This window comes from Lissotriton helveticus, chromosome 5_1 (genome assembly GCF_964261635.1).
Source record: "Lissotriton helveticus chromosome 5_1, aLisHel1.1, whole genome shotgun sequence".
Taxonomy (NCBI): Eukaryota; Metazoa; Chordata; class Amphibia; order Caudata; family Salamandridae; genus Lissotriton; species Lissotriton helveticus.
The window spans coordinates 934,692,594-934,718,200 of NC_136065.1; the positions used below are offsets into that span (position 1 = coordinate 934,692,594).

At 48.9% G+C, this 25,607-nt stretch overlaps 1 protein-coding gene across 2 annotated transcripts in view; it reads left to right on the forward strand.

Annotated features, from left to right (window-relative positions):
• Positions 1 to 25,607, forward strand: part of IDE (insulin degrading enzyme) — a 1,242,012-nt gene that overhangs the window by 956,253 nt on the left and 260,152 nt on the right. For both annotated transcript variants that reach the window (XM_078643408.1, XM_078643410.1), the window contains exon 19: positions 11,928 to 12,039. In XM_078643408.1, the coding sequence (XP_078499534.1) occupies positions 11,928 to 12,039 (112 nt within the window). The remainder of the gene's footprint in view (positions 1 to 11,927; positions 12,040 to 25,607) is intronic.

The window sequence follows — 25,607 nt, forward strand, 5'->3', positions numbered from 1 at the left end:
TGCATCCTGCTGGTGGATCATACCAGATGGCATATGCGGGCTCTGCAGTGGGACCTGAAGTTCCAGTGGGCACAGCACCGTTTCAACCTGTCCGAACACGTCCAGATCTCGGAGGGCACTGCAGGACCGTTGCAGTGGTGGCTCATGAATCACGATTTGGTCAATGGCAGATCCCTCTCCCTTCCTCAACCGGAATACACAGTGGCGACGGATGCGTCTCTTCTGGGATGGGGCGGCCACATGGGAGAGGCGGAGATCGGAGGCCTCTGGTCTCCGGCGGAGTCCCAGCTCCACATCAACTTGCTGGAGCTTCGGGCGATACGGCTTGCACTGAAGGTATTTGTTGCTTCTGTCATGGGGAGAGTTGTGCTGGCTGGAACATCAGGGCGTGTCCCCAGTGGTTCAACACCTGGCAGGTTCCTTGAATGCCAGGGTGGACGAACTCAGCCGGCGGTGCATGATGGATCACGAATGGCGTCTGAACTCGGACCTGGCACAAGGTCTTTTTCAGCAATGGGGAGAGCCTTGGTTAGATCTGTTCGCCGCAGAAGAGAATGTGCAATTTCATCACTACTGTGCGTTGGAATTTCCAAGGCGGCACTCGCTCGGCAACGCTTTTCGTCGTGAGTGGAGTTGCGCTCTGTTGTACGCCTATACCACTTCTGCCCAGTGTGCTGAAGCAGATCAGGCGCGACCGGGCCCAAGTCATTCTTGTGGCTCTGGACTGGGCCCGAAGAGTATGGTATCCCGAGCTACTCAGTATTAACATCAATTCCCTGATTCGTCTGCCTCTTCGGGAGGATCTTCTGTCGCAGCAGCAGGGGACGGTTCTCCACCTGAACCTGTCCAGTCTCCACCTCCTTGCGTGGAGATTGAGCGGCGGCAGTTGACGTCTTTCGACTTGCCTCCTGAAGTCTGTAATGTTATCTTGGCAGCCAGGAGTCCCTCCACTAAGACAGTATACGCCTGCAGGTGGAATACTTTTGTGACATGGTGCACAGCAAAGGCTGTGGATCCCCTTTCTGCCCCTCCGTCAGAGGTTATTCTTTTTCTTCTCTCTTTGGCCCAGCAGGGCTCTGCTCTGGGCACTATCAAGGGCTATCGCTAGGTCATTTCCGCCTTTTTAAGGCTTCCAGATCAGCCTTCCCTTTTCAAGTCCCCAGTTGTAAATCGGTTCTTGTAAGGCATCACGCACACGTTTCCTCCTGTCCCTTTCGTGATGCCCGTAGTGGGACTTGAACCTTGTTCTTACCTTTCTGATGTGTGCTCCCTTTGAGCCACTTCACAATTGTCCTCATTGTCTCCTCACTCTAAAGACTGCTTTCCTGGTTGCCATCACCTCGGCCAGAAGGGTGAGTGAGCTCCATTCTCTCTCTTCTAAGCCTCCTTTTCTCTCTGTCCATCCTGACAAAGTTGTTCTAAGGACTCGTCCTTCTTTTCTGCCAAAGGTTGTCACTGCCTTTCACATCGGGCAGACCATCACTTTGCCCACCTTCTTTCCTCCTCCGCATCCCTCAAAAGAGGAAGGGAGGCTCCACCCTCTGGACCCAAAACGTGCGCTCTCGTTCTAACTGGACCGTACACAACAGTTCCGGGTGGATGATCGGCGCTTTGTCGGCTACGTGTGCACCAAGAAAGGTCGGGCTGTGCACAAGCGGACAATCTCTCGGTGGGTCGTTCTTTGCATACAGGCTTGTTACTCCTTGGCTAAAAAGGAGCGTCCGGTGGGACTGCGTGCCCATTCTACCAGGGCGGTGGTAGCCACTACTGCCTTGGGACGCGGTGTTCCCTTGCAGGACATCTGTCAGGCAGCTACTTGGGCTTCGCGGCACACGTATACCAAGCATTACTGCCTGGACAGCCAAGTCCGGAGAGACGGCTTCTTTGGCCGTTCTGTTCTCCAGGACTTTCTGGTGTGATCTTAGTTCGCAGACCCACCACCGGGGTTGGTATTGCTGGGGTATCTATCCTAAGGTAGGGAATCTATCACTACCTATTTCTTTCAGATGCACAAGTTACTTACCTTCAGTAACGATATATCTGTAAGAAACATTAGTAGTGATAGATTCCTTACAGCCCCTCCCATCCTCCCCGTTCTGCGAACTGATTTCTTGGATAAGGTCATCCCTTTCAGGGCCCTAGTTTCATGGCACCAGTTGTCAGTTTCTTGCATGGCTCTGTGTTTCTGGTGCGGAAAGTCGTGTACAGAACTGATGTCAGCGCGCATGGGCATGTCTAAGTAGCTCCGACTACATCATCCCGGCGCCAACGACGCACGCGGAGCGCACGACGGCGCTTAACGATGCACAGGGGTACTGCTGACGAAAAAACTTTTCGGATCCAGTCTGACGCCTGGGGGTAATTCTAAGGTAAGGAATCTATCACTACTGTTTCTTACAGATATATCGTTACCGAAGGTAAGTAACTTGTGCAACAGGCCCGATAGTCGACCTATGCTTATCTTTCAGTTTTCCACAGATTATATTTGACAGTAAAACAAGATAAAGCAATGCTCAATCCAGCACTCAGTTTTTTTGTAGCAGTTCTGAATCCTGCAGAAGGCAGAGAGTACCTTTTTCAGAAGAAGGAAAAAAATTTACTTACCCTAACTAATGACTTTCATAAACACCAAACCTGCACCATATGTCTGTTCACTCTGTCCTTATATCCTTCTGCATTCCACTAAGCCTGTTTTGTGAACTTCGACTACTCCCGTCAAAGATAAGATAGGCATTCACTGGCAGTAGATCACTGAATCATGGGTAGATGTGCTCTGTTTGACATCACAAATAAAGGCAGCACTTGTGATAAAGTTCATAACTTGTAGGTTGTCCATATATTGAAGAGAACAACACAATGCTTCATTCTTATTACAGGCTCATCCTTGACCGGGAGGGTGGGGAATGTTGGAGGTGGAGAGAGCTCACACAAGTTATCTTCCAGTGGTCTATGGTGGATGAAGATAAGTGGTTAGACATCAATTTACTAGAGCTGGGGCTCCAAGCATTAGTCCCATGAGTTAGGGGACTGCCTCAATGGTGAAAACGGTCATGACAGCATCCATTTTCCACATAAATAAGCAGGGCATGGACGAATGTAGACACTTAAGTGGCCGGTGAAGTCAGCCGTTCAACAGAACATTTTCCATGGGTAAACGACAAATAGGATTTTTACCCAGTCTTGACTAAATGGAGACTGCCTCGAGGGAGAATTAGAGCCTTTCTGGCTACAAAGAATCAGATGTGGGGGTCACCTAGCTATGTTTGCCACAATAAGAACAGGTTCTCCTTCAACAGACACTGGCAACCAGAGTCAAGAGGGTAAGGGTTTTGATTAACCTTTGCAGTATGTGAGCTTACCCTTTTCCCTCCATTTCCACTGATCCCAGGCTGATCAGCAAGGCCAACATGAAACCATGTATGCTCATCATGCACATGGCTCTAGCCTGACCTAAGTGATACTGGTCTAGGGATCTTCAGCCTCTGTTCTGCAAAGCGCAAACTGCTCACAAGAGCTACACAGCCCTTCTAACCAAGCAAGGGAAGCATGTTCTGGTTCACACCAATGTTTGCTCACTTTCTCCATTTGTGCATTTCATTGGAATGCCTAGAAGGACATACCCCATCTTGAGATTCCTCAAAGACAGACCCACGAAGCTAATTAGAGACATTTGTGCATGCGACTCTCACAGCAAGATTGTCACCAGCTACTTCCTTACCACCTACATGTCCCAAATTCAGCTCCAAATGTAGCTTGATAAGTGTTTACCTATTGGCCTTCAAGATTTCAACGTACAACTTCTTCATCCTTGCGTCTGTTCCAAGGCATAGTGAATTAATTTGTGACTGGGTTGTTTGGGACGCTACTACCTGAACACTCTCTGTGCCATGGGAAACTGAACACCCTTTTGACACAACTAATGGACATTTATTTCGAGTCCATTTATAGGACTGATATAACGTTCCTATCATACAAAACTGCTACATTGCTAACCCTGACGTCCTCCAGGCTAGTGGGAAAAGTCAAAACATTCAAAACTCTGGGTAGCATTTGTCCACATCTGAAGGAAACACGTTAGTTAGATTCCTTACCTTAAAATAATCCCCAGGCGTCAGACTGGATCTGGAAAATTTTGCGTAGCAGTACCCTTGTGCGTCGGTAGGCGTCGTCTGCGGCTCCGCGTACGTCGTCGGCGCCGGGATGACGTCGTCAGAGTACTTAGACGCCGCCCTCGCGCGCTGACGTCAGTTCTTCTTTTTTCCGCGCCAGATAAGCGCAGGTCCGGAGAAAGCAGTATCTTAGTCGTTTTTTGACTAAAGTTTTTTGATCTTTTTGATCTCTTCTCGAGTCTTCACGACTCTCGGTGCCGGTAGGGAATGCCCAGGTTCAAGCCCTGTACCGACTGATGTCGGTTACCGATCCCCACCGCCAGTGCCTGTATTGCCTTGGGGCCGACCACGACGACCGGTCGTGCCCCGACTACCGGGCCTTGACGTCGAAGGCTAGGCGGGAGCAGTCCCGCAAGTGCCTCGAGCTCCGGCAGTCGGCCCGCGCCGCTCAAGGTCCCGGTCCAAGAGGGGGTCGAGGGACCAATCGCGGAGCCAAAGTCATCAAAGCTCGACGAGTCAACACCATTCGTCGGGCACCAAGTCCTCAGGTAAGAGGCACAAGAAGTCGAAGAGATGCCATCGCTCTTCTGACTCCCTCCGACACGGCCGGGGGTTTGGGCGACACCACCTCTGCGGCTCCACCGGAGCCGCAAGCGCCGCAGCCAGCTCCATACCCGCCGGTCCCTGGCCTGAACGCGACGCCAGAGGAGATCAAGGCCTTCCTCATGGCCATGAGGTCCCTCTCTCCTTCGTCTGGTCCCGCGGTGCCTCCGGGCTCCGCGGCCCCGACTGGGAATCCAAGCGGGCCGGGTGCTCTGGCCCCGGCGCAGTTGGGTGCTTCGGCCCCGACACCGCAGGCTCCCGCTGGATCCGGGTCGCCGCAGGTCGACCTCACGACCCTGCCGGCGTCGACCCCTAAGGTGTCGCCCCCGGCGCCGTTCCCGCACGAGGCCGTCCCTGATCCCTCTCTCGGTCCGGATCCGGCGTCGACCGACGCCGGCTGAAGAGCCTTTCTTCTTTGATCCGGCTCCATCCTTTGACCCTGAGTTTCAGGAGATGGAGGACGTAGGGGATTGGGAGGGGTCTGAGGACCCTCTGACACAGGAGTGTCAGTCCTTCCAGGCCTGGACAGAGGAAGTAGGGGAGGCCAGTGGTCTTGATACCTCCCCTGACACTGCCTTTGTCTCACCTCCTACCGTGGCTACGGAGGAGGGGGCTGCTTATAGTGGGTTGCTGATGCGGGCAGCCAAGGCCTTGGCGCTTTCGTTCCCTTCGCTAGTGTGAGGTCTAACAACCTCACTGAGGTCCTTAAATCGCAGACTGATGCTCTGGAGCCTTTACTGCCGTTTATTGAGGCTCTCATGGACGTCCTGTTGGGCACCTGGTCCAGGCCCGCTACAGGCCCCCCTGTAGATAGGAACGTCGCCAGGCGCCACCGCCAGGCTCCAGGCAACCCTAGCTTCCTGTCGACCCATCCCACCACCGAGAGCCTGGTTATCCAGGCCTCTACTTCCCAATCCGCATTCCCGACTGCACCCCCAGATCGGGAATCCAAAAGGTATGAATGGTTTGGTAAGAAACTGTTTTCATCCCTCAGCTGTGGGTTGCTGTCAGAAAACACCTCTTGCCTTTTGGGCCGTTATACCCACTCTTTGTGGGATACGGCGGCGGCCGTGCTGCCAGAGTGTCCGGAGGGGGCCCGGGCAAAACTCGCTCAAGCCCTCGCGGAGGGACGAGACGCAGCTCAGTATTCTATACGATGTGGGCTGGATACCACGGACTCGCTGGGCAGGGCGATGTCAACGATGGTGGCAGTTCGCCGCCACGCCTGACTGAGGTCCGCCAACTTTTCGGCTGATGTCCAGAACACCCTCATGGACATGCCGTTTGATGGCAGCCACCTCTTTGGTGGCAAGGCAGATCATGCGCTTGAACGTTTCAAGGACTCCAGCGCTATGGCCAAGTCCTTGGGCATCTCGGGGCAGCGTCAGCAGCAGTCTGCCTTTCGCTCCTTTCGCCAAGGAAGGGGCGCCCCTTCACGTCCTGCCAGTCACGGGCCGCAGTCGAACATCCAGCGCGGTGGCGGACGTGGTAACCGCAGTGGCGGTGCCAGCCGACAACGGCGCGGCCAGCCCACATCCACTCCTGCAGCATCCGCCTCAAAGCCCTCCTAGTCCAAGCTTTCAGGTCCATTTAACGCCAGTGGGGGGCAGGGTCCGCCATCACCTCCTTCTCTGGCGTACCATCACTTCGGACAGGTGGGTGCTGCAAATCGTCCCAAGGGGCTACTCCCTCCCCTTCGAGGCGACCACTCCAGCCATGCCACCGCAGTACCACCAAAAACAACAAGTGATGGACTGAATGTGGATCAATGTCACACACTCCCCCAGTCAAAAGATCTGGGCCCAAATCCATTGTTTTTTTGCACTCCACACCACCCTGGGTTAGACAATGGTGATATGCAAATCAGCTCTGACCCTGTTGCCCCATGGGAACAGTCCAGTCCGAACTACAAAAGCCATGTCCTTCCCAGAACGGAATCAAGCATCCGAGGACCGGACCGGTTTCGAGGTAACACCTCTCTTCAGCCCGGCTAGCTTGACTCCAAGTGGTGTGGAGTGCCTGGGACCCACGTCTGGGCATCCCCAGCGCACTTAGGGCGGCAATTGCAAAAACAACAAGTGATGGACTGAATGTGGATCAATGTCACACACTCCCCCAGTCAAAAGATCTGGGCCCAAATCCATCGTTTTTTTGCACTCCACACCACCCTGGGTTAGACAATGGCGATATGCAAATCAGCTCTGACCCTGTTGCCCCATGGGAACAATGGGGTGAATGTGTGACATTGATCCACATTCTGTCCATCATTGTTGTTTTTGCAGTAACCGCAGTACCACCGGCGTGTCGGGGGATCACTTGCAACTTCTGCAAGAGGAAGTGTCGGCCCTCTTGGCCAAGGGGGCCATTGAGCGTGTTCCTGGGCCAGAAGTAGGGTGTGGTTGCAATTCCCACTACCTTCTGGTTCCCAAGAAGGGCAAAGGGGGCCTGCGCCCTATCTTGGACCTACGGAACGTCAACGGCTTCCTCCGGAAGGAGAAGTTCAAGATGCTGACTCTAGGTCAGGTCTTAGCTGCCCTGGACCCCGGAGACTGGATGGTAGCGTTGGGCTTGCAGGACGTGTATTTCCACATCCCCGTCCTACTGGCGTTACCTGCGGTTCATGGTAGGCCACGAGCACTTCCAGTTCACTGTGCTCCCCTTTGGTCTTACCAGCACCCCACGGGTGTTCACGAAAGTGATGGCGGTGGTCGCAGCTCATCTGCGCAGGTTAGGGGTGTCAGTCTTCCACTACCTCGACGACTGGTTGTTGAAGGCGGGCTCGCCCCAGACACCTTCAGACTACGGCCGACCTCCTGCACTTGCTTCCGATCTTTCAGCCTTTATCCCGGGTCTCGGTCAGGTTGACGCTGCGGCTTCTGGGGCTGATGGCCTCCTGCATCCTTCTGGTGCATCACGCCAGGTGGCGGATGCGGGCTCTGCAGTGGGACCTGACGTTTTAGTGGGCCCAGCATGAGGGCAACCTGTCCGACCATGTCCGGATCTCGGAGGTCACTGCGAGACAGTTGCAGTGGTGGCTCACGGACCGCGATTGGGTCAGCGGCAGATACCTCTCCCTTCCCCAACCGGAGCATGTTGTTGTGACGGATGCGTCCCTCCTGGGCTGGAGGGCCACATGGCGGACGAACTCAGCCGTTGGTGCATGATGGATCAAGAATGGCGTCTGCACTTGGACGTGGCGCAAGGCCTCTTTCAGCGATGGGGAGAGCCTTGGTTAGATCTATTCGCCACAGAAGAGAACGCGCAATGTCATCAGTTCTGCGCGTTGGAATTTCCAAGGCGGCACTCGTTCTGAGACGCTTTTCGTCGCGAGTGGAGTTGCGGTCTGTTGTATGCTTCTCCGCCTATACCACTTCTGCTCAGAGTGCTGAAGAAGATCAGGCGCAACCGGGCCCAACTCATCCTTGTTGCTCTGGACTAGGCACAAAGATACTGGTATCCCGAGCTACTCAGCATGTCAGTCGATCCCCCGATTCGTCTGCCTCTTCAGGAGGACCTTCTGTCGCAGCAGCAGGGGACGGTCCTCCCCCCGAACCTGTCCAGTCTCCATCTCCATGCGTGGAGATTGAGCGGCGACAGTTGAGGCCATTTGACTTGCCTCCTGAAGTCTGCAATGTCATTCTGGCAGCCAGGCGTCCCTCCACGAAATCGGTATACGCCTGCAGGTGGAACAAATTTGTGGCATGGACCACAGCAAAGGCTGTGGATCCACACTCTGCCCCTCTTTCTGAGGTTCTCCTCTTCCTTCTTTATCTTGCCCAGCAGTGCTCTGCTCTGGGCACTATTAAGGGCTACCTATCTGCCATTTCCGCCTTCTTAAGGCTGCCTGATCAGCACTCTTTGTTCAAGTCCCCAATTGTAAATAGGTTCTTGAAGGGCATCACTTATCTGTTTCCTCCTGTTCCTTTCGTGATGCCGCAGTGGGACTTGAATCTTGTTCTAACTTATCTGATGTGCGCTCCTTTTGAGCCACTTCATAACTGTCCTCTTAGTCTTCTCACTCTTAAGACTGCATTCCTGGTTGCCATCACCTCTGCCAGGAGAGTGAGTGAGCTCCAGGCTCTTTCTTCACAACCTCCCTTCCTTTCTTTCCATCCGGACAAAGTTGTGTTGCGGACGCGACCCTCTTTCCTGCCCAAGGTAGTCACAGCCTTACACATCGGGCAGTCACCTTGCCCACCTTCTTTCCGCCACTGCATCCCTTGAAAGAGGAAGAGAGGCTCCACCGTCTGGACCCAAAACGTGCGCTCCCATTCTATCTGGATCGCACATGCCAGTTCCGGGTGGATGACCAACTCCTTGTTGGTTACGTGGGCGCTAAGAATGGACAGGCGGTGCACAAACGAACCACCTCTCGGTGGGTCGTCTTGTGCATCAAGATTTGCTACTCATTGGCGAGGAAGGAGCCTCCTGTTGGGCTGAGGGCCCATTCCACTCGGGCCACGGCGGCTACTACTGCCCTGGGCCGGGGAGTCCCCTGGCAGGACATCTGTCAGGCAGCTAAGTGAGCGTCGCTACACATGTTCACAAGACACTACTGCCTGGACAGCCAAGTCCGGAGAGATGGCTTCTTTGGCCGTTCTGTTCTTCGGGACTGGTGTGATCTTGGTTTGCAGACCCACCACCGGGGTTGGTATTGCTTGGGTATCTATTCTAAGGTAAGGAATCTAACTAACGTGTTTCTTTCAGATGAACAAGTTACTTACCTTCGGTAACGATATATCTGAAAGAAACATTAGTTAGTTAGATTCCTTACCGCCCCACCCATCCTCCCCGTTTTGCGAACCGATATCTAGGGTTAAGGTCATCCCTTTCAGGGCCCTAGTTTCATGGCACCAGTGTCGGTTTTTATCATGGCTCTGCGTTTCTGGCGCAGAAAAGTGGTGTATAAGAACTGACGTCAGCTCGCGAGGGCGGCGTCTAAGTACTCCGACATCATCCCCGTGCCTACGACGGACGCGGAGCCACAGACAACGCCTACCGACGCGCAAGGGTACTGCTAATCAAAATTTTCCGGATCCAGTCCGACGTCTGGGGGTTATTCTAAGGTAAGGAATCTAACTGACTAATGTTTCTTACAGATATATCGTTACTGAAGGTAAGTAACTTGTTTCTCAAGGATAAGGTTGTACTTTGTGCCAAGAAAGTTTCTTCAGACTTTCACCTTGTTGAAGCTATCATAATACATTCTTTCTTTACAACTCCTACTACAATAGAACGGTATGCCCTCCACTTCCTGGATCCCTTGTTTCCTTTGGTCCCCCAGGAAGAGGATGTCCTCGATTTGAAGAAAGAAATCTCAACAAATTCCTTTCTTTGTCGCATACTGTTACGTGCCAGCTGGTCTATGTTGTGAGAGTAACGTCCCATTCCACAGGATGTATCATCCACACAAGCTTTGTATGCAGGACTACGTATTACAACATTTGGAGAGCCATCGCTTAGAAGAATTTACAGGCAATACATCAAGCATTACACCCCGGAGATTAATGCAGATGAATAATTTACCATTGATCATGTCGTTTTTCACAATCTGTTTCTTCAAGGTCATCCTACTTGCCAACTCATCTCTCACTGTCTACTAAGTGCTTTGCCCACTGCTTTATAGTCTAATTCAAGAATGTGAGTCTATGAATGATCCAGTGCTGGGGATAAAATAAGTAACTATAGTTCTCCATCATTGATATCTTTCAGAGATTGGCATGCAGCCTTCCACTGTCCGTATTTTGTGTTGCTCACTCCCCATTCTTTCGCATCCTCTCTTGTACTGCGAAATCTGAACCGTGGTGATGTTTAAGATGAATGAAGTGCTGGTCACATTCACCTTATCAGTTGGAGAACGAGATAAAAAGTGAACCCAGTTGGTTGCATGTAGTCATGCTGATCTTCTTTGCTTTTGTCCATAGGATTGCCAATGGCTCCCAGCCTAACAAAGGAAATAGATTCAAGTATGTTCATCTGTGGATGATACCAATACTGGAAAATCATTTTTACAAGTCATTACAATATTCTTTTTTATCACTGATTTACAAATTAATTCTAAAGTAATATTCGAAAATGATTTTTGTTCCCATTAATTCTCTTTGCTCATTTTTATGCTAGGCCTCTTAACACCAGCTAAAAGTTTGTTCTAAGTGGCTAGGCAAAACTTGGAGCCAACACGGTTTGCGTCGATGAGCTAAAGGGAAGAAGTGCAATAATGGACACAAGTACTATTTGTGCCTTTTGTGGCAGTCAGGGTCTTCGTCACTGCTTAGCCACACACAATGCAGATAATTGCACACATAGGCGCTGGAAATAGGGGTGTTGTAGCACCCACAGAAATATTCATGCTGGATTTCAGAAGGTCGATGGGCAATAAAAGGGCTTTTACGTTTTGTGTTTCTTACCACCTCCGCTACGCATTCAAAGACCAAGGTAAAATATCAGGCTATGTCTTCTGACAGATGCTTATTCTGAAACTGTAGTGTACTTATATTTTTCTGACTGCAAAGTGAGAGTATATTGTAAAAGTGAGGTAATAATCATGCTGGGTACAGGAATCGAAAGAAACGCTGTTGGATGTTAGACCTTTTCTAACACTGCAGACATTTAAATATCAGTAAATTATCAATACACATTTCAAATTACATCCGCAATTATGAAAGCATAAATGAAGCACTATTTTGTGATGCCGATGTGTAATGGAAACAAAAAACAAATAATTCAAAAGGATCAAACAAATCAAGCGACTACTTGGTGATGTGCAAATGATAAGTATTCGCTGAAATCGGATTTCCACACCTTTATCAGTTTTGCACTATATAGATTTACCAGTAAAGCTGTATGTCTATGCAAGTTTAGTGGCCAATTCAATGGGAAATGAGCTGCCTGTAAATGAGTGTGCTACCTCACCAATGCTCCAAAGTGCACCGCCAGCTGCTTGCCGTACCCGTCCCACTCTCCTGCTGAATGAATGGACATGGAATGTTTGCTACTCTTCAATTTTTTTATGATGCGTAGGTTCTTCGCAATCTCTACAATTTCAGTGATATAACACTATTGTCAGCACCCTCAGCCCCACTGTGGAACATGTGAGCAAACCGTGCTCTTTTATTACATCGCTCTGTACGTTAAACTCTAGCTACAAAACACTTGTGCACTGTACAATGTTCATTTCCATAAAAATGTTTTCTTGTTCTTCCCCTTTTGTTTCAGGCTGCACAAGGAATTATGCAAATGGTAGAAGATACACTTATTGAGCATGCTCACACAAAGCCTCTTCTTCCAAGCCAACTTGTCCGATACAGAGAAGTTCAGCTACCTGACCGTAAGTGAAATCATTTTATAGTCTGATAAATAAATAAATGCTCTGAATAATAATAGGCCTGTTACACCAGTAATGATTGCCTACTTATTTTAACTGTTGCACTGTTCATGGTATGATGGGGGTCAGACGAACTCACAACTCACATGAAAAAGGCACAGTATTTTCGCAGAAAGCATATTTTATATATTGTTGATTTTAGGGGCTCTGACATTGCCTTTCAGCATTATCAAAGTGCAAAGCAAGGATGGAAACAGCAAATATATTTGTGAGGGCCAGGTTTGGTTTATAGACAGATCACAATATGGTGATCACAAAATGTTATTAAAAATTAAATGTATGGAAAAAGCATTAATTCAGTGGCACACACCATATTGTTAAGCCAACTTAAAAAAAACATCTGTTAACAAAAAATTAGGCCATTGGATCTGCCAACGATAATGGGTACCCCCTACATGCAGTGCCACAAAGGAGCATTTTTTTCACGACTGTGATTTAAAGTTTTTGAGACCACACAGGTGTATTGTTTTCAGCTAAAAGCCATACCAACATTACAGCATATACATAATAATCATGTAAGTGCTACTACCACTTTAATAGCAATGCAGTCGTAAAAAGAACTCAATGTTACATTGATCAATTACTGTTTACAATACACTTCACACCCAAATACTTAGCTCAAATGTATAGCTCTTCAGGCAGCCCAGATGTAAGAAGCAACAGCCCTGTAAATGAATGTGCTGTCTGTCCTACAACACAGCATCAAAGCAGCAGTATAATGCTTTACTACGTAATCCTTAAAAATGGGTACCAGACACATTTTGTGAATGGACATTGTTTTCGAGTAGAAATCATAAAATGCTACATTTTGTCTGTGCCCCCAGAATTGTGATCACGCAAGTCATTCTGATAGGCTGTTGGAAAATATTTAAACAAATATTCTTAGGTATGTAATGTACCCAATCAGAATTTAAGATAAAAAGTATGATAGGCTTTTGGATAAAATGTGTCATTGTAGTGTTTGCATCCCAAATAATCTATGTATAAGGTAACAAGCTATCATGAGCCCATGCTTTACTTCATAAAATTGCTTCCTATACGTAATATTCAAGTGTTTCTCCTACAACGATTTGATAGATTACGACTTAGCTTTAGTAGGGTCCCCCCAAAGTTCTTCCATACTCATTGCTCCTAGGCTGGATGGCACATGCCGAAACCACTGCTTTCTCTAGTACTTTGAAGCTCAGCAACCTCAAGCATAACCTTGCTATAAACCTCAACTTGCAGATTCCTATGCAGCCACGGCCAATAAAGAATGGGACGCAATGCGACTTAGTTATTAACTTAATACCATGGTCGCATTGAAGAGAATTTAGGGGAGTACCTTGGCCTAAACATAATGAGTGGACTTGGATACTTATTCTCCACTATTTCTAGGAATTTTACATTCAGATAAGCCCAGAGCTTTGTTCCATATAATGCTTCTGCAACAGCATTATACACATGTAATGTGGTAGTGGTTGGCCTCCCAGCTTAGCTTTGTACCTTAGTGCTGTAGCTCCAGCTTGTCTCAATATGATAGTGTCTTTCTCTCTCTCTCACCCATGTCAACCTAGAATCAAAGCAAATCCCTAAAAATAAAATAAAAATGTACCTATTTGCTGCTTCCTCGCCGCGTTTCTCCTTCGTAGTCCTCCCTCGCTGGGCCACAGAAAGCATGCTCCCAGTCAGCCAATCACAATGCTGCCTTGAGGCCTGGGCTTGTTATCCACTTAGGGATGCAGCCTGCATGGAGAACATACAAAGTGCACAAGCCCGTTTTGGGTGCCCGAGAGGGCCGGCCAAGCAGTCATCGGGCACTTAGGAGGGTGCTGCCTACCACTTCTCCCCTGCCCCTCCACCCTCACGCAAAGCAGGAGAAAATAAAATAATAATAACGCCAAGTTATTATCATTTTATTTTCCCTATGTTTCACTGCAAAAAAGCAGTGGGTTGACGCTACTCCACCTTAGCGGAGGAGCCGCCACTGCCAATACCACTCCTAAAGCAAACACAAGGAGATAATGGACAGGCGTGATACTTTTCAGACACTTACCCCCAGTAACAGATCTGGGTTGAATCCATCAACATTCTTTAGCTCACTTCTCCACCCCAGTTCAGATGCAGCTATATGCAAATCAGTCTTGATCCTGTGCCTCATGGGAACAGTCCAGCCCGAACTGCCAAGCCATGTCTTCTCTTGACCGGAAACAAGCATCCTGGGGCCGGAGGCACAGGGTCAAGACTGATATGCATATAGCTGTGTCTGAACAGGGTGGAGAAGTGAGCTAAAGAACGATGATGGATTCAACCCAGATCTGTGACTGGGGGTGAGTGTCCAAAAAGTTTCAGCTCTCCGTCCATCATCTCCTTGTGTTTGCTTTGTTAGCCCTAAGTTGGCAGGGTATGCCCAGACGTGGGCCCCTTGCTCAATTTGCCACTGGATTCAATCTACCCTGGTGGGCTGTTAGCCCGAAACTGGTCCAAGGATGCTTCTTTCTGGTCCAGGGAAGACATGGTTTGGCAGTTCGGGCTGGACTGTTCCCATGAGACACAGGGTCAAGACTGATTTGCATATAACTGAGTCTGAACTGGGGTGACGAAGCGAGCTAAAGAACGATGATGGATTCATCCCAGATCTGTGTCTGGGGGTGAGTGTCTGAAAAGTCTCAGCGCTCCGTCCATCATCTCCTTGTGTTTGCTCAATACCACTCCTAAAGGCAGCTTATGTAGTTTTCAGAGAACATTGTCTGCCTCCAGCCAATCTTGAATAAAATTCTATATAAAACAACCATACATTTTCCCTGCACCATCCATTAATGAGGTTGACCTATAATTACCAAGAATCAAACTGCTACCCTTTTTTGTGTAAAAGAATAATTATAGCACTACACAAAGCACTACACAAAGACCTAGGGACAACACTGGAAGCTGGTACAGCATTAAAAGGTATGGGGGGGGGGGTGGTTTGGGTCTCATAGTGTTCAGTCAGCTTGGTTCAAGTCCACCGGAACATCCAACAACCTTATTCGCTTTCTGACAAGCTATGGCCACTTGTACTTCTGGGACTGTGAAAGAAAGCTTGGCAAGCTATTTCTGGGGCCTGAGAATTTCTCGAATACCTCTTCTCTCTAGTGAAATTGTCATAGAGTAATATACATCCTTGTAATATACAAGCCCCAAAAAGGCCTCTATGCAGTTCCACTGACCAATATAACCCCATGACACAATTTCCCAGAATGATTTTTAATCTTTTTGCTGTGCAGCTTGCAACATTTCCCCATATTCTCTACTGTAGTTGTTTTATGTTTTACTATGAATTTTTTGTTTTCAGTCCTAACATTTTTTTTCTTAATTTACTTTCGCCATTCACACTATAGTGGCTCTTTTTTAAAGCTGATAGCACGTCTCACTTTCTCAACTCCGTTCGTCATCGAACCAATCATAATACACTCTGTTCATACTTCCTTTACTTGAAATAGGTGTATTTAGATAGGAGGCAGCTTTGACAATTATAAGCTCGAACAAATACAATGTCAACAACACATTGTCGCCATGGCCCAGGAACAGCAGACATACATTCCCATTCACTTTTTAATTTTTTGATCAGCAAAGGAGCAAACTGAGGGTAGTTTTTAAATCTGAAAGAAATAGTTAGTTATAGATTCCTTACCTTAGAATTACCCCCAGGTGTCAGATTGAATCCGGGAAGTTTTTTCGTCAACAGTACCTCTGCGCGCCAGAAGGTGGTGTCAGTTAGCTCCACATTCGTCTTTGGTGTTGTGGCCGGGATGACGTCGCTGTAGCTACTTAGACGTGACCCTTGCGCACTGACGTCTGTTTTTTCTTTTTTCGCGCCAGCCAGCGCAGATGCGGATAGAGCGGTACATCCAGTCACTTTCTGACGGAACTTATTGAGCAACTTTTGTCGACGCCTTTTTGATTCTACAACTCCTGGTGCACTTAGGGATGCCCAGCTTCAAGGCTTGCGGATCCTGTTCTCGACTGATTTCGGTTACGGATCCGCACCGCGTGTGCCTCTTTTGCTTGGAGCGCGACCACAACCCCAAGTCGTGCTCCGACTGCCGCTCCATGGTGCCGAAGGCTTTGCAGGAGCGGTCCCGAAAGCTTCTTGAGCGTCGGCAGTCGGATCCGTGCCGATCGAGGTCCCGGTCGCGAGCAGTGAACATGACTGGGGAGAGGAACTGGGGAGGCCAGTGGTCTGGACACCTCCCCTGACCTTGGCATGTTGTCGTCACCTACCGTGGCTACGGAGGAGGGAGCGTCATACACAGTGGTGTTGCGTAGGGCAATCGAGGCTCTCAACCTAGAACTCCCTATAGTGGCGGTCAGCACTAACCTCCTGACAGAGGTGCTTCAACTGCAAGCGAGTTCTTTGCAGCCCCTGCTGCCATTTAATGAAACCCTCACCAACTTCCTTCTGGGCACCTGGTCCAGGCCCAACAAGGAGGCTCCCGTGGATAGGATGATTGATCGGCGCCACCGCCCGGCTCTGGGTGACCCCACTTTACTCTCCCAACACCCCACCCCTGAGAGCATGGTGGTCCAAGCCTCTACCTTCCAAGAGTGCATTCCCTACAGCCCCACCGGAGAGGGAATCCAAGAAGCTGGATCATCTTGGGAAGATTTTCTCTTCCGCCAGGGACTGTTGTCAGTAAACACTGCATGTCTATTGAGCCGGTATTCCCACTCTGTGTGGTATACGGTGGCGCAGGTGTTGCCTCAGTGCCGCAGGAGGCCCGGACAGTGCTCTCCCAGGGTATTGCCGCCGGGAGGGATGCCGCGAAGTTTACGATCTGTTGTGGGCTGGATACCGCCGACTCTCTAGGCAGGACGATTTCCACGTCAGTAGTCCTTCCGCGCTATGCCTGGATGAGATCGACTTGCTTTTTTTAGGGATGTCCAGAATACACTCATGGACATGCCCTTTGATGGCCGTCCCCTTTTTGGCGACAATGTGGACAACGCTCTAGAGCGTTTCAAGGACCCACAGGCTACAGCCAAGTCCTTGGGCCATTCCAGCCACCCTGCGCAGTCTGCTTTTTGCCCCTTTCGTGGCTATGAAAGGGGTGCCCCACTACGTCCTGCCCAGAGCCACAGGCTGACGCAAGTTCCCCAACCTGCGCGTGGCTGGGGACGTGGGAACCACCGTCATGGTTCAGGGTGCCAGCGGGTGGTAGAGTCCACCAACCCCCCCTCTGCAGCAGCCTCTAAGCCTTCCTAGTACGACATTTCAGGCCCACCAAACGAGAGTGGGCGGCAGGATCCGCCATCACCTCCCCCACTGGCGCACCATCACGTCGGACAGGTGGGTTTTGCAGATACCCTGCCAACTTAGGGTTAACAAAGCAAACACAACATGTTGGAAGATCACCTGGGCTTTCTCCAACAGGAAGTTTCATCTCTCCTGGCCAAGGGAGCCATTGAGCGCGTTCCTGTCCCAGAAATAGGTTGTGGTTACTCCCACTACTTTCCAAGAAGGACAAGTGTCTGCATCCTATCTTGGATCTCAGGAACGTCAACCACTTCCTCTGGAAGGAGACGGTCAGGATGTTGATGCTTGCTCAGGTCTTGTCTGCCCTTGACCCGCAAGACTGGATGGTAGCGTTGGACTTGCAGGACTCTTATTTTTACATCCCCGTCCTGCCGGCCCACCAGCGTTACCTGTGGTTCATGGTAGGCCAAGAGCACTTTCAGTTTACCGTGCTTCCCTTTGGCCTTACCAGCGCCCCTCGGGTGTTCACGAAAGTGATGGCGGTGGTTGTAGCTCATCTGCGCGGATCAGGTTCCAGTCTTCCCTTATCTTGACGACTGGTTGTTGAAGGTGGGCTCGCCCCGGACTGTCGTCTCCCACCTCCAGACTACACCCGACCTCCTGCATTTTGCTGGGGTTCTCCTTCATGGTGCCGAAGTCACACCTGATCCCCTCTCAGAAGCTCCTCTTTTTCGGAGCGGTTCTGCACACGACGCGGTTTCGGGTTTATCCTCCCGAACATAGAGTGCGGGATATTCGGGTTATGATTCCGATCTTTCAGCCTCTATTCCGGGTTTCGGTCAGGATGACTGAGGCTGCTGGGCTTCATGGCCTCCTGCATCCTGCTGGTCGATCATGCCAGATGGCATATGCGTGCTCTGCAGTGGGACCTGAAGTTCCAGTGGGCGCAACATCAGGGGAATCTGTCCAATTGCGTCCAGATCTCGAAGGGCACTGCACGACAACTGCAGTGATGGCTCAAAAACCAGTATTGAGTCAACGGTAGATCCCTCTCCCTTCCCCAACCAGAGAACACAGTGGTGATTGATGCATCCCTTCTGGGATGGGGTGGCCACAATGGAGAGGCGGAGATCAGAGTCCTCTGATCTCTGGCGGAGTCCAGCTCCACATCAACCTTTTGGAGCACCGGGCGATTCGTCTTGCACTGAAGGCATTCCTTCCCTCTGTCCGGGGAAGATTAGTGCTTGTGTTCACGGACAACACCACCGCCATGTGGTACTGCAACAAACAAGGCGGGGTGGGGTTGTGGACCCCATGTCAGGAGGCCCTTCACCTCTGGGCATGGCTGGAACATCAGGGCAGTTCCCTGGTAGTTCAACACCTGGCAGGTTCCCTAAACGCCAGGGCGGACAAACTCAGCCGTAGGTGCCTGATGGATCACGAATGGCGTCTTCACTCTGAGGTGGTGCAAGGTCTCTTTCAACTGTGGGGAGAGCCTTGATTAGATCTATTCTCCACCAAAGAGAAGGCGGTCAGCAATTCTGCGCGCTGGAATTTCTAAGGCGGCACTCGCTAGGTGCCGCTTTTCAATGCGAGTGGAGCTGCGGTCTATTCTACGCCTTTCCGCCTATGCCACTTCTGCCCAGAGTGCGGAAGAAGATGAAGTGCGACCGAACCCAAGCCATTCTTGTGGCTCCGGATTGGGCACAAAGAGCCTGGTATCCCGAGCTGCTCAATATGGCGATCGAACCTCTGATCCGACTGCCTCTTCTGGAGGATCTTCTGTCGCAGCAGCAGGGGACAGTCCTCCACCCGGACCTGTCCAGCCTCCACCTGAACCTGTCCAGCCTCCACCTCCTTGCGTGGTGATTGAGCGGCAGCAGTTGACGTCATTTGACTTGCCTCTTGAAGCTTGTGGTGTAATCTTGGCAGCCAGGCGTCCCTCCACTAAGACGGTATACGCCTGCCGGTGGAACAAATTTGTGGCATGGTGCACAGCAAAGGCTGTGGATGCCCTTTCTGCCCCTCTTTCTGAGGTTCTCTTGTTCCTTCTCTCTTTGGCCCAGCAGGCCTCTGCTCTGGGCACTATCAAGGGCTATCTTTCGGCCATTTCTGCCTTTCTTGGGCTTCCTGATCAGCCGTCTCTCTTCAAGTCCCCGGTTGTAAACCGTTTCTTGAAAGGCATAACGCATCTCATTCATCCTATTCCCTTTGTTATGCCTCAGTGGGACTTGAATCTGGTTTTAACCTATTTAATGTGCTCTCCCTTTAAGCCGCTTCACAACTGTCCTTTGAGGCTTTTAACTCTTAACTGCATTCTTGGTGGCCATCACATCTGCCAGAAGAGTGAATGAGCTCCAGGCCCTTTCTTCAAAGCCTCCTTTCCTGTCTGTACATCCGGACAAAGTTGTCCTCAAGACTTGTCCATCCTTCCTTCCAAAGGTTGTCACCTCCTTTCACATTAGGCAAACCATCACTTTGCCCACCTTCTTACTGCCTTCGCATCCTTCAAAAGAGGGAGAGGCTCCACCCTCTGGACCCAAAACGTGCGCTTTCTTTCTATTTGGATCGCACCAAAACAGTTCCGGGTGGATGACCAGCTCTTTGTTGGCTACGTGAGCGCCAAGAAAGGTCGGTCCGTACACAAAAGGACTATTCCAGGTGGGTCGTGTTGTGTGTCAAAGCCTGCTATTCTTTAGCAACAAAGGCACCTCCAGTGGGGCTGCGCGCCCATTCCACCAGGCAGCCACTACTGCTTTTTGACGAGGAGTACCTCTAAATGACATCTGTCTGGCAGCTACGTGGGCATCGTTGCATACGTTTACGAGACACTACTGCCTCGACAGCCAAGTCCGGAGAGACTGCTTCTTTGGCCGTTCAGTTCTCCAGGACTTTCTGGTGTGAACTTAGTTCGCAGACCCACCTCCGGGGTTGGTATTGCTGGGGTATCTATTCTAAGGTAAGGAATTTATAACTAACTGTTTCTTTCAGATGAACAAGTTACTTACCTTCGGTAACGATATATCTGTAAGAAACATAGGTTAGTTATAGATTCCTTACTGCCCCACCCATCCTCCCCGTTCTGCAAACTGATTTCTAGGGTGAAGGACATCCTTTCTGGCCCTAGTTTTGTGCACCAGTGGTCAGTGTCTTGCATGCCTCTGCGTTTCTGCCGCGGAAAGTCGTGTACAGAACTGACTTCGGTGCGCGAGGGCAGTGTTTAAGTAGCTACAGCGCCGTCATCCCGGCGACACGACGCCAATGACGAACGGGGAGCCGACCAACGCCACCTTCCGACGCGCAGAAGTAATGCTGACGAAAAAACTTTCCGGATCCAGTCTGACGCCTGGGGTAATTCTAAGGTAAGGAATCTATAACTAACCTATGTTTCTTACAGATATATCGTTACTGAAGGTAAGTAACTTGTTTGTTTCTCCAATATTGGATCTTTAATAGATTCACATGCTTGAATCATTCCCTGTCGTTGAAGTGGAAGTCCCCCTCTACCATAATATTGCTTATGTATCAGTATCATAGGCTATAATGGCAATGAACAAGTCAGTTTAATGCCCTATCTACGCCCTGTGTAAGAAAGGAACTCCTTGACTAAGAACACTCGCACTCCTATGGTAATCCGTAGGTAAACAAAGTGGGTTGGGGTGGGTCGGTGCTATTTGGTAGTTCTTCCTGAGGAAGAGGAAAGTAAATTTGATTCTGTAGCGTTATCCCTGAAGTGAACAACGTCCCGAAATGCACACGTAGCTATGATGTTTTGAAAAAACACTTGGTAGACAGTTTTGTTGAGAATTCCTTGAATAAAGTTTTATTTCAATTTCCTTTGATTCTTCGATTATTCTTTCATTTTACATGATGTTATTTTCACATCAGTAGTTTTCCTTTTACACATATATGTCCCTTGCCCAATGCATTTCAGGCATTTAGCCCTTCATCAGGGGCTTAATTTTCTGTTTGGAAGAATGTACACAACATAATAATGAAAATCGTTATAAACGTATCATTTCACATAGAGCAAACTTCTAAGCTTGTGAGTGTATGACATTAAGATGTCCTTATATCCCAACATTTATTCGAAGTCAAATAGAAAAGGTAAAACACAGTCCAGTTTCGAGTGCGTTGTTCCTGAAAAAAGAGTGTAAAGTCCTGGGGTGTGCAGGGTGCAAGGAAACAAGACGGTGAGAAAAAGAAGAAAAAAGACGACTCTGGTCGGTTTAATGAACCGAAGTACTACAGAGATACTGTGGTAATGTAAAAAATGCAAACAACTTGGTGAATTTCTTGACAATACAAAGAATGATGCTTCATACCTTAAGTATATCGGCATGCTGTGTGTAAAATCCTCACACGTTATCAATACTAAAATGAAAGCTTTATTTCTGAAAAAATTTAAGAACAAACGAGCTTTAAGCAAGATGTACGGAAAACCATCACGTGATCATGTACGTAACAAACCACAACATGTATAACTTACATTCGTTAGTCGAACTCCCCGGAAACTCAAAAAGAGGTTTCTTAATCTACAAAAAAACATTAAAAAGTGAATCAGAATATAAAGGCACCTAAGCGTGCTGGTTTGCCGCTGAAATGAGTAAAAAATGAAACACATATCTTACCGCACGGATGTGGATTCCGGAAGTAAAAACGTATTACTTAAATAGTAAGTTTGTGTGAACGCGCGTAGAGATGCGTGAAAAAAATGCAGGGAAGCACGTGATTAGGGAGGTCTCATTACAGGAAACGCTGGTGAGAGTGCGTAAAGAACTGAGAGAAATAAAAAAGATACTATGAAGTACACGTAACCGCGAAAAGAAAGATTCCCGTTTTTAAAGAACCAAAGATATAATGACAGTATGGATTCCTTAATGGTGAAGAAATATGGAGGTCAAGAGTGTGTGAATATTTAAAACAATAAAGATTATGTTGTGTATCGAAAAAATTATTTTTTGAAAGGCCATCGTGTGAATCTGTGATGTATAACACAACCACAATTTATGTCAAGAAAAGAGGGAACCCATCTGCATTCCAAAGTAACCATTGTCACAAAGATGTTCTCACCAATATACAATTCTTCAAACTCTATCCTGTGGTAACTAACATGTTAATGGTTTCATATTGCACAGAGTGTATAATTCATATGTTCAAGGCATATGAGCTGCAGATTGTACACTTAGCAATAGATCGCCATCTGGTGTTGGGCTCGGATGATTGCAGGTTGTTGTCTTCTTGGAAGAAGTCTTTGTAGTCACAAGATAGGTGACTCCTCCCTTGGACAATACTGCGCATGGTCATCGACTCCATCCTCAGACTGTTTTTTTCCGCCACTGGGTTCGGATGAAAGTTTTCCGCTCCGGCTAGAAAACACTTTTTCTGCATTTTCGAAGCGTGAAACTTTAGATAAACTTTTTCGACATCGAATAGACTTTTCGACATCACCAGCTACATCCCGGTGCGTCGATGCGGGCCGTTGGGCCTATCGGCGCCGTACGGCCTACGCCTCTCATGGACAGAACTCCATTCAAGAGATGGCCCGGTATGTCGAGCAAAATTCCCTCATAGCGACCATCACGAGGTTTGCAACCTCTCTCTCTGTCGCCAGAACACGATGAGTCGACCTGCACAGCCTGTGCTTCCTTCCGATCGAAGAAGACAATTCGGGATCGGAGGGCCCGTCGACACGAGATGAGGAGATCAGCGCCAGCACCAGAGGCCATCTTTGAGGAGGAGATCGTCGAAGAAGACTTCTCCAAGGACGAGAACCCACTCTTAAGATATCTCAGAGGACGAGGCTCCACTCGTCGCCGAGGAAGACTCGCCTGATCTCCAGATCATATCGGGAGCAGAGGACTCGGACGATTCAATTCCATCTCGACAACCCGTGAGTACCTCTGCCCCTGCACAACAGACACTACCCAAACAAAAGGCAACGGTCAGCACTCCGCCCATGGGGCCCAGTCGAGACCGAAATTTACCCTCCGCCGCCCCGCCTTCGGGCTCGGCTCCGAGGAAAAAGACTACGCCTTCAGGTGCCTCGGCGCCGAAAAAACCACCTGTGCCAATTCCACCTCCTCCATTGGCACCGAAACATCCTTCGACACCGAAGGACTCTACGACACCGAAGCCAAAACGCCCTTCGGTGCCCGAACCAAAAGACACATCGGTGCCGAAGACAGGAACCGTACCGGACCCGAAAGCTTCGACTCCAAAACCCTCTGGTTCCAAAAATAAGGAAGAGAAGATAGATTCCGGCGCTGCAGCTCCAACAAAATCTGTCTCCACGCCCTAATCTTCAATATCTGTATCAAAGACTCCAAGGCCTGATACAGACAAGCCTTAACCACCTTCGGCACCGAAAAAATTGCCACAGGACTCAATCACTCCTCCTAAGGCAAAGAACACTAAGCAACCCCTATCGGCAACGAAAAAATCGACGCCGAAGAAGATTATAGAAGAGGAAGATCTGTTTAGACCAGATCCTAGACAGAAAAAAGTCCATATTAATCCAAAAACTGGACATGTGGAAGCAATTCCTTATAAGAAAAGACCAGCAGACACACCACTTCCACCTGTGGTTCCTGCCAAAAAGGATTGTGCAACTTCTCCAATGCACCCTTCCTCTCCTTCACCTTCTTCCTCTCCTGTCCCTCCATATATTGAACCTATAACTTCTCCTGCTCAATCTCCTGCATCATCACACCACACTGACGAGGAGTATGATTTAGGTGGGGGGGGTGACGTACCAGAGCCACATACATACCCTTTAGATGAGGATGTCAATCAAGAATATCCCAAAGATGACGATGCATATAATTTTCCACCAAACAATGCACCAGGCATCCCTGATCCTCAGTACTACCCCACAAAACCTTCCCCTCCAGAGGATAGTATTGGTTTTAATCATCTATTAAACAGAGCTGCACTTTACCATGGAGTTTCAATGCACTCTGATGCCATTGAGGAGAATTTCTTATTAGACACTTTTGAGCAGTCACAAAGGTCTACTCAAATATTACCCATGATCAAAGGAGTCATTAAACATGCTCCAGACATTTTTAAAGATCCAGTACGGTGTAGGGTGCTAAATCCCAGAATAGTAAAAAAGTACAGACCAGTACCTGCTGATCCAGTCTACATTAAGGGACATCTGCCACTAGACTTTTTGGTAGTGTCAAATGCACGTAAAAGAGCCAATTCCCAAACTTCTGGTGACACACCCCCACCTGACAAAGAATCTAAAATTATTGATGCGTCAGGGAAACGGATTGCTGCGCAAGCAACAAACATATGCCGCATAGCAAACACACAAGCCTTACTCTCACGCTACAACAGGGCTCACTACGACCAACTAGAAAAATTAATGGAACACCTACCAGATCAATACAAAGATCAGGCAGCAGAGCTCTTACAAGAAGGCAAATTAATATCTAATGCCTCCATTAAATGCGCACTAGATGTAGCTGACACAGCATCCAGAGCAGTTAATACTAGTGTTATTCTCAGACGTCATGCATGGTTACGCATTTCAGGTTTCAAACCAGAAGTACAAACTACCATCCTGAACCAGCCCTTCAATCAGAACCAGTTGTTCGGGCCGGAAGTAGACAACACACTAGAAAAGATGAAGAAAGACACGGACACTGCTAAGTCTATGGGTGCATTACAATCCACCTAGACTAGAAGTTCTTTACGCCGCTTCTCTTATAGAGGAGGCTCCAAGCAGACCGGCGCAGATAACACATCATCTTTTAAGACACACACACAAACCTCCTCTAATAAAGGCTACTTTAGAGGAGGATACAGAGGCAATAACAATAAGGGAAGAGGTAGAGGTAACAACAACAACCGCTCCTCTTCCACTCCCAAACAGTGTCTTCCCTCTGCCTCCCCTACAGCATTCCACTCCTGTGGGGGGCAGATTAACACAGTTCCTACCTGTCTGGAATTCCATCACAACTGACAGGTGGGTAAGACAAATTATCCAACATGGCTACTGCCTAGAACTCACAGCAACCCCCCCAAACATACCACCCAGGCAGCGTCCAATGTCTACAGACCATATGACTCTGCTTCAACAGGAAGTTCTAGCACGTCTACAAAAGGATGCTATTCAATGAGTTCCTTTAGAAGAACAGGGAACAGGAGTTTACTCCCTGTACTTTCTAATCCCCAAGAAGGACGGGACACTACGGTCAATTCTCGACCTCAGGCCCCTCAACCATTACATACAATCAGATCATTTTCACATGATCACTTTGCAACAAGTACTTCCACTACTACAACA